At 45.0% G+C, this 10,091-nt stretch overlaps 1 protein-coding gene across 1 annotated transcript in view; it reads right to left on the reverse strand.

Moving 5' to 3' along the window:
• LOC112080922 (tight junction protein ZO-1-like) overlaps nt 1-9,756 on the reverse strand; it is a 10,508-nt gene extending 752 nt beyond the window's left edge. The window contains exons 1-8 of the mRNA XM_070442758.1: nt 9,687-9,756; nt 6,812-6,936; nt 6,533-6,635; nt 6,018-6,351; nt 5,791-5,894; nt 4,752-4,920; nt 4,344-4,485; nt 40-176 (exon numbers count right to left, since the gene is read on the reverse strand). Coding sequence (XP_070298859.1) covers nt 40-176; nt 4,344-4,485; nt 4,752-4,920; nt 5,791-5,894; nt 6,018-6,351; nt 6,533-6,635; nt 6,812-6,936; nt 9,687-9,734 — 1,162 coding nt within the window. The 5' untranslated portion in view covers nt 9,735-9,756. The remainder of the gene's footprint in view (nt 1-39; nt 177-4,343; nt 4,486-4,751; nt 4,921-5,790; nt 5,895-6,017; nt 6,352-6,532; nt 6,636-6,811; nt 6,937-9,686) is intronic.
• Between the last annotated feature and the right edge of the window lie 335 nt (nt 9,757-10,091).

Consider the following 10,091-nt stretch of genomic DNA (forward strand, 5'->3'; position numbering starts at 1 on the left):
GTGGAGGCAGCTGTGGAGGCAGCAGGGGCCCTGACTGACCTGGCAGCGGGGGCAGTTTGTCCTCTCTGGCCAGTGGCTGGTCGCTGATGGCCTGGATTAGGGCCTCCTGGGACCCTTTAACAGGAGTCGACATCACCCCGGGCTTGGAAATCCTCTCCTCATCTCGACTTCTGTGGCTAGAAAAATAAACAGTTGATTATTTATTTGGGGTTTGTTCCTTATTTTCTTTGTAGGCCTACCCAGTGAGATGAAGAATGGTAGCAATTATGAAGAGAGAACAGAAAGGTAGATGGATGAACCCTGAGTCTAATAAAAAAATATAAAGTATAGGAGACAAAACAATGTGGCACGACCTCTGCACCCTCTCCACAGAGGGGTTCTGTTCTATAAAACTAATAACAGAGCTTCCTACACAGGCTGCTTGGAGAAGGTACTGCTGTTTTAGCCCTGGGACGTAGCTACGGTGATGGAGTGTGTGTGATCTGTGTGTGTTGTTATGAGAGCGCCGTGTTACTGACATCACAGCGTGGAATGAGTGATAAGGCATGAGGAACATTAAAGAACGGCTAAAACTATAAGCAGTTAAAAAGGAGGACGGCTGTCTTCCTCTCAAACTATATTAATAGGGTCAGGACGTATTCTCTGCTGGCCTCGGTTTCACCTCTGCATTGACTGCATCAGCAGCAGAGCAGACTCCAGGTGCTTTCAGCTGTGTGGTCTAGAGACTGTCCTCTCAACCCTACAGTATCACTAACAACCACAGAGAGACCAGAAACACTAAATCAGTCATACCGAAGCAGACATTTTTCTAAAATGTTTTGATTGAGAACTGTGTGCATTATAAATGATTCATTCCATTTCCCTTCTCAACCTTCTAACCAAACCACAGCAGCAGTACTGTATACCTGCCAGAGCCAGTCCCAGCTCCAGCTCACGGCAGCCAGGCACTGAGTGTTCAGATCAGATGTGTGAATGCCGTGCTCCGTCTCCGCAGCTCTACTCGGCTGTTTCTTAGAACAATGGGCGAATTCCAGCCTAGTCACGTGACCCCGAAGCTGGCATAGCACTCCAGCCAGCATCCAGCAGCTTTTTACACGGGACGAATGAAGCGGTAAGCTGCACTACAGCCTGACTGTGTCACCATCTTACACCCAACGCTCACTCACTCCCTCACACAGGACTTTAACAGGATAACATGCACTCACTTCCCAAAGACAAAAACAACAGCAAAACCAAAACGTGTTGGCTTGAAAAGTGAAATGGTGACCTTTGCCTTTCTAGTATTCTATTTCCTGTCTTTGTGAGAACAAATGAAAACACTCCATCAAACGTCTCCCATTACAATTATTCAACAGTGGAATTCCAGATAATGTGGTTATTGTTCAGAGTGCATTAGGGAATGTAGAGATAAAGAGATATTAAAAAGGGCTGCAGTACATGCGTTCCAAGGGATGAATTTCAACAAAGCTATAATCGCCTGTCTATTTGTCCGTCCGTCCGTCAGTCAGAGAGGGCCTGTTGGCCTGTCCTGGCAGCGCCCCGGTCCCTGTCCTAAATCTCCCGTGCCCTCCCTGCCCTGTCCTGGGCGGAATGGTGTTAAGAGGCAACATATCAACTAAACATAAATTCCTACGTAGTGCTGTCCTTTTACCTTGCCTCCCTCCCTCCTTTCTCTCTCTGCTCTCCTTTTCTAAACACAACAGTACACAAGGACCAAAGCACAAATCTGCAATCTGTTTCTTATTTCCTCCTGTGGCATCAATCTAAGGTTACACTGTATAAATGGACATCGCAACACAATAATCTTGCTGTGATAAAACGTGTTTTGCATCATGCAAAGAGGGATACTTTAATTTCTTAATTCCCATAAACCCCTGTCAAAACACCCATCTAAAATGGGACAGTTGCACAGCTATTTTTTATTTTGTTATTTGAGGAAAATCCCGTACAAAACCAAATGCAGGAGGCTAACTAACATTTTCACAGTTCAATGAGGTACTCTCACAAAGACGTTTTTTATTTCACCTTTATTTATACAGGTAAGTAAATTAGTCAAGTCTTGATTACAATGACGACCTGATTGCATATTAGGGAATGTTTTCTCACAGGGACAAGAGAAACATTTAACTATAGAGAAAACCTCAACTCTGTGAACCATCTGATTCTGGGGCAAATCTCTGTGGGAAGCGTGTCAAATTCCTGCCTGGCTAATACATACTGTGATGACTACTGCATGCATACTGGTCTGGTTATAACCAATCCCTGCTGACACTCACCATTTAGTCCCTCTTGACTGACATTCATAAAGCGCAAACAGAGTATGGCTTAGAACTAGACTACCAACATTAAAACAAAGTGCTCAAGGCTCAGGAATACAACATATATTATGTTACTCATTATGTATGTATACGAAAACAAGTAACACCAATTCAATATCCCCAAACCTAAAGGCTAACTCTGGAAAGAAAACAAGACAGAAAGAGCGATGTAGATCAGTAGTACTAAACTAAGAACTAGCCTAACCTCTAGGATGGTCTCAACAACTACTGGCAGGGTCTTTTTGTGACACTTACAGTGGGAGTATTCTGTGTAAGAAGGCCCCTGCGTTCCTGCATTGAGACAAGAATTGTTATTCCACAGTATTGTTGACAGTTATATTGGGGCTGATTTACGGCAATTGGTTACTGGAGTGGCTTGGTGACAAACAGGCAGCTGTAAATCACGAACAATTGGTCCCTCCAGATTTCTAGCATCTATCTAGCCAGGCATTCATTCCAGCCTCTGATGATGAATTGACTTTAAAGCCATTACACAATTTTCTCCACTGCTTCAAGTGGGTACTACGTTTTCCACGGAGTTGTTGATTTGCCATTCATCTGATTCCATATGGGCTGACAGGGCTTGGGGTTTAGACCCAGAGCATTGAGGAGAGACCAGTACCGCTACGAAGTACCAACCAACCGGCTGTCAGTTTTCCCATTTCAGATCAATGGTACAGCTGCTTATCTGCATTAACGCCATCATATCAGGATGTCTACAAAACACTACAGTAGCACTGAGGAGGGAGCTAAAGACAGGTACAAACACAGAGTGCTCAGCAACTACAGGGGGCTACGGGATGCTACATCTATGTGAAATCTCTGTCAAATAAATAGGACTGTTCACTGTGATTCAAAAAGGACAGAACCAATGCTTGCAGAATCTGAAATGAGTAGGGCCTTTTCAGGTATCTGACCCTCCGTACATGTGCTCTGCAGCAGAAGTAGCCACACCAGGAAAGGGCATAGAGGACATGGTAGAGTTGAAAGCAGAACACTTGACTTGAGTTGTGTTTCGTTTTGAATCCAGGGCTTTCTTTCTACAGACCCTCTCCTCCAGGGCTCAGAGCCTTTCCGCTCGACACACGAGCTCCATCTGGGCAATCCATCCTCATCCTGGTTAATTGCTGTGATACGGCAGGCAGGCCGTGTGATCACAAACCAGCAGCAGCCTTTCCTTCCACAGCTCTATCCCTCCCTCCAGCCCCTCTGGCGTCAACACACTACATACAGTCAGCCCGGCTAACAGCGCCAAGCCTCCTGTCCAATCTGAGAGGAACTGTCAAGCCTCGCTCAGTCAAGGCAACTCATCTACTGGTCTACTTCTCTGTCTAGCGACTATCTACTTAGTCAGCTACGCAGGCAGCTATGCAGGCAAGCCAGTCGCCACTACTACATGTCTGTCAAAGCCGGTTACTGCATCTCTCCACTGCTTTCCACACAAACTTACTTTAGCCTCCAACTGAGGAGATGGAAAGAGAAAATTGTGCAACAGAGGAAAGAAACAAGACATTCAAATGACTGGGAAAAAGGGGGAAATGTTCATATTTAGGCAGTTTATCAAATATATAGTTATCATTGTACTGACTGATGCTCTGGACCATTCCAGGCTGGAGGTTTCCTTTAGGTTGTGATGAGTTATTATGGACACTGTATATAAGGAGACTATATGGTGAGCTATAGGGAGGGGGGCAGGGGACGGGACATCGATGTGGAAAAGCATCAATATCCTCTCCTCTGGCTCGGCTCTGTGACCTCTGACCCCTACAGCAGGTCATTATGGCACTGCTGGGCTTATAGAGCCACACATTTCTGTTCTATTCATCCTGTGTCTTCATTATCAATTGATTTATACACAGCCCTCTAGAAGTGCTGGTGATTAACACTAACTAACCACTTATGGGCTTTAACATGATGCATTTAACATGATGAGTTGCAGCGCTGTTCGTGTCTGTGTGATATGTATGACAACTGTGTTTCCCATGACGATTGTGTAATATATGTGTGTGTGTGTGTTTTCTTTACCTGCCATTGCTGATCTGCCGTGGTGAGTGTCGGGAGGGGTCCGAGGGCTCAGACCGGGTAGGGGAGCGGGATCGGCTGCCCCGTGCTCGATCATGGGATCGACTGGAATGGTCTGATGTCAGTGAATGAATTTCTGAAATGTCTGTTAGAGAAAAGTGGTGTTTAATATGGCGATTGAACCATGACAAGTAAACTAAGGAAAAAAGCAAAGAAAAAAAGAAGAGAAATCAATAGAAAAAGGGTTAAGTAGTAAGTTTTCCTTTTCAGATATCTCTGGGATATTGCACCCTCATAATACCATGCCATATTGTGAGCTAAACAAAACGGTGTTAATCAATATGAGGTCGTTAAAACACGAGATTGATTGAGGTTAACGTCCTATAGAGAACGCACAGAGCTCCATCTCACCGTCTCGGTCGGAGTTGTTGCAGGAAGGAATGCTGTCGTCCATATCGGGGATGTTGAGCAACGTGGCTCTGTCGTCTCTCTGCACCACCATCTTTAACTTGCCTTTTGACCTCTCGATCAGCTTCTTAGCATCTATTAACGACAGGTTCTCTGTCACTGTGCCGTTAATCTGGGAGAAAAAAAAGAGGAAGGATTCATTCTCATCATTGTACAGTTTAACTTTGGACTCATGTAACAGCACACATACACCAAAGCCATACCTGTCCATGGAGTAAAAGATCTATAATGACGTTTAAAAATGTCTGCTATGCTTTAGCAAATGTTTCACGTGCACAGTGCTTTACGTATGGTCACTTGCTGTGAGAGATTGAACATACCATCATACAATATTGCATAAAAATGAAATCGCCACTCCTTGTTTAAATGTTTATACGGGAAGGCTAAAGTCCCACAACAACACGTTATCCCTCTTTCCTGTACACGCTTTCATAGTTACTATGCTTGTAAGACTTGAGTTTTATACAAGGATTTTTTTGAACATAGGACAGTCAGAATCCAGGGTCTACATTCTTGTGATGAGGTAGATCTTTCCCATCAGCAACTGACTAGTCAGGAACCAAAGAGAGTGATGGAATGCATGGAATGCTTTGGTACTGAGAAGCACACTAATGAACTTTGAACTCACATTACAGGCATCTCTCTCAGAGGGGACATATAAAACAGAGAAGGCTAGAATGACTAGATGTCATAGTGAAACGGTGTGTTGTGTTGATGAAGTTCGTGTGAAGGTATGACATTGTATATCCCTCCCCTCTCTAACTCTTTGTGAGGCCCTGGCAACCTTCCAATATTTACACTAGCTTGCTAGTGAATGCATGCCCAAAATATTGCCTCATAGGAAGTGGTATGCTCAGTATATTTCTGCTCTGTATCTCAGTTCCCGTTTCTTTGAGTGCCCGTCCCAGGATTTGAACCGGTAACATTCCCACTCCAGGTCATCGTGCATAACGAGTAGCCCCATCATGTGTCTGGTTCTCACCTTCAGCACCACGTCTCCCTCCTGGATGTTTCCGTCCCGTGCTGCCAGGCTCTCTGGGGAGATGTCCTTCACAAAGATGTGGCTGGCCAAACGCAGACCATACTCTACTTTGAACAACAAAAACAAAACAATATTAGCAGAGCTCTGTGCAATACCACACCTTAAAAAACATTAGGGTCAAACTGACAACGCAAAAGAAAGACCTAGCTGGACATTGCGGCGCCCACCTTCATTCTTGCGGGACTTGACAAGAGTGACTTTGGCAGGGCGGGACGGTGTAGAGGAGCCTTGGGATCGGCCAGAGTGGGGTGAGATGCTCCTCTCTCGCGAGGCACTGTGCTCCCGCCGGCTGCTGTTGCTGCGTTCACGCTCGCGGTCATTCGTCCGCCTGCTGGCCGTGCCGCCACTCGCCGCGCCATAGGCGCTGGTGGGCCCGCTGCGACCGCTGTGCTGCTCGTAACCATCGTCTTCATCAGTGTCCTCTTCCTCGTGCTCGGACATAGTCTCCCTGTCCCCCGGGCGAGACACCGGGATCTGAACCTTCCGTTTTCTTCGGATCGTCTGGGGGGGAAAGAAAGGGACATAATGTCATTCTCAACCAATGACCTCTTATCAACTCAATGGAGTGAGAAACGTGTCTAAATCCCTGGGGTGGCATTCATAGAAGAGGAATGTATTTGCTGAGGACCATAACGTTAAGGTTAGCCTGTTGTCCATTCCCCTGAGGAATACAACAACTCACTATTTTTGCGTTCTTTCCACTCTTCCGAAGCTGCTGCACTGCGTACGCATGCTCTACGTTGTCCATGGACACCGCGTTGACCATTACCACACGGTCATTTTCCCTGGAAGGAGAAGAGAAACGAGCCTCAATCCCGGTCAGGATCTTCATTAACCACTCCCAAATCAAGACCATAGCGGTAACATATAGGGCTGGTTACCCAGACCCAGATTAAGCCTCGTCCTGAACTAAAAATTATGCTCACAGAAAATCTCCATTGAAAGTGTTTTCTGCACTTACGATAAGAGTCCCTCTGCTGGGCCTCCCTTCAGGACGTCGGAGATGACAATGGAAGTCTCACCACTCTGGAAGTGAGGGTTGTCCCGGCCCCCTGAGATGGCTATGCCGAACCCAAACCCTGGGGCCTGCACACATCACACACACAACAGAAGTTGGAGAGGACATGAGGTCTGGGACAACAGTGTATGTTTTCTTCATTTCATCCATCTGTGAGTTTTTGCCTCAATGCAATTGATGAACATAATACTGTACACAGTAGACTACATAGCCCATACTTCCTCAGTCCAGTTAGCGTAGCAGATCCGATACATAGAAAAAAAACTAGTCATTCTATTTAAGTCAAAAGGAACCTATCATCTACCATCCCTTCATATAGCCTAGCTTTAGGAAAATGATTAGTGTGTGTTATGCCCATGGTTGGACATATATGAGAGAGAGAGAGCGAGCGAGCGAGAGAGAGAGAGAGAGAGAGCGCTGTGTCTGGCACAGTGATCTGCTCTCAGGTCTCTCTCCTCTCTAGTCAGTCTGTCACCTCTGACTGGAGCCTCCATTATCTTGTTTTTCTCCATTATCACAGCCAGCCTGACTCTGTCCTGACTCCTGATCTCCTGACAGATGGCCAGGCCAGGACGCTACTCAGGACTGGAGACTGAGAGGAGAGACACTTCTAATAACCCTGATGGTGATCCGCTCGCTGGCACAACCACACATTGACTGCATGCCTCTAGCCTGGTCCCAGATCTGTTAGTGTCGTGTAGCCAACTCCTATGGTCGCTATGTTATTAAACATTGCACCCCTCCAGACAGCCAATGAGATAGTCCCAATCAACATCACCTGTTTCACTAGTCTAGTCTTGAGAGTGTATGTCATTGAAAAGTGTAAACACAAAAATGCTTACCACAGTGCAATCATGCAGTAAACTAATTTAAGTGGTAGGCCTATACCAGTGTAAGTGGGATAATAATATGGTTTTGTAAAGGGAGCGGGTGGTGCCAGAGTTATGCCTTCACCACTGTTGTGATTCTACTCCTGTTGCAGTAGTTTTGCTTTCCAATGCTCTAGTGTAGGGGTTGTTAAACTATTTCAGCCTGGGACCAAATTAGAAATTCTGTTTCCTGGGACCAAAGCTCCTGAAAACATGCCCCCAAGGGTGCCCTAAGCGAGATTTGGTTCAACCTCAAGTTTCGTGCAATTCTACACATTTGCCATGGGGCGTAGAGAAAACGTGTCTGTTTTGAAGCAAGTTTTGTGCAATTGTACACACTTTGCCATGACTTATGCCATGTTGATATCTGAGAGGGAGTGACTAACAAAATCAATGCTTCAATATGCCCGTAACCGGCAGCATGCCGACCCATTCCCTGTCCTGTCTCTTAAACAATGAGAATACAGGGTTCTTACACCCCTACCCCTAGTGCATTTGACCAATGAAAACAAGGCATTTCACACACACCAATTAATTAACAATCTAAACGTCGTTCAGATCATAAACATCCTTGAATATATCCCAGCACATATCTCAATGAAGCCGTGCTTAATGAATAACTAGGCTTTGGGAATATGAACATGTATGTCCCTCTCGAGATAAGCTATTAGAGCACTACCCGTACCATTCATTAACTATGCGCTCCAACGCACCCCACCTGCCAGTCAATTCTCTGAACAGGAAATGAACAGAACCCTCTCCAATAAACATAAATAAACTACCTTTACGTTTTAATTAGTAAACGATATCACATTGTACTTTCGATCACTTAATGTACGACCAGAAACAGCCTATATTTAATCGGCACAACAAGAGTTTGCCGCCGAACCAACGGCCGTTGCTCCCAACTCAAACTCTTAAAACACTGTTTCTCACCTTTTACAGGTGACCAGCAACAATCAAGAGGACTTTTCTAACCCACATTATAATCAATAAGAAAATGTGCTTCTCATCAACCGTAAATCATCGTCAGTGTCTGGTTATTCATCATTTCTTTAAATCAAGTGATGGAGGACATGGGACGATCATCACTGTGACTGACATGACAAGAGAAAAACCTCTGATGCACAACCACATGTAGAAATTGCACCTTGTGTATTTTACTATTCTAACTCTCAACAGGAAGTTGAGACCCAGACAAAAAAAAGAATTGGCAACATTGTACACTGGTCAGTGAATTTGAATTCTAATCAAAAAAATTGTAAATCCATGGATTAAAAAAATTCTAATATTTATATAGGGTACTAATGGTGGACAGAAAAATAAATTGCTACAGTTAGATATCAGGATATTATTTTTGACGATATATCATATCTTTTTGACAATATCGCAATACTATTTTATTTAGTTTAGTTACTTTTGCACACTTATTTCCATGACTTGTTTTCTCATAGCTCTCTCTCATCCCTCTGCAGCAGACACATGGTGAGCAATATGTTTGGACCATGGAATCATAATAAAACCACAGTATTGAATCGCAATACATTAGGAATCGTGAGAATCGCAATACATATCGTATCGGTACCAAAGTATCTCGATATCGTATCGTGAGGTCACTGGCAACTCCCAGCCTTAGGTACTAACAGACTGGTTCATGTGTAGTCCACACAACATACAGTATTCCCTGTGATCCTGAAGAGCCATGGGGCTGGCTGCCAACAGGAAGAGTAGAGAAACACACAGGAAGAGGACGCTACATAGCTCTCTCTTCCTCACCACAGCTTCCTGACATCTGTATGCTGGGCCCATTGTGTGTTTCATCAGCACACTTCCTGATCCTGCAGCTGGCCTTCCCGGCACTGAGAGAGAGGGATGATGATGTAGGGATGGAGAGGGCTACATCGGAATGGAGAGAGAGAGAGAGTAATGGAGAGAGGTAAAACACTTACTCTGTGAAGGGTCACTGTGTGCTGTTCCCATATTACAGTTTCCTCCATCGCTGCGCTCTAAGACAGGGAGAGAGAGAGAGAGAGAGGTGTCACTAACATCATTAATGGTAATGAGGGTAAGCGGTTAACACTGTGATAATGAGCATTCCAAAACAGGGTAAAAGTCCACGGGAGGTAATTATTTAGTGCCCGTGTAAAAAACAATATTCCAAAAAGTACGGATTTTCTTCTAAAGGCTGACAGAGAGATTGAATTTGTGGTAGACCTCGGAGTGTCTCTGGGTGGCTGGATACTCAGTCACGGTTTTAAAAGCCTATCATGTGCTCTCTCCGTTTGCAGAGCACTTGTGATGGTCTGGGTTTCATGCTGAGAGAAGAGGGGGCGGAGGCTGCCTGGAGGGCAACG

The sequence above is a fragment of the Salvelinus sp. IW2-2015 genome, unplaced genomic scaffold, assembly GCF_002910315.2.
Source record: "Salvelinus sp. IW2-2015 unplaced genomic scaffold, ASM291031v2 Un_scaffold16586, whole genome shotgun sequence".
NCBI classification, from domain to species: domain Eukaryota; kingdom Metazoa; phylum Chordata; class Actinopteri; order Salmoniformes; family Salmonidae; genus Salvelinus; species Salvelinus sp. IW2-2015.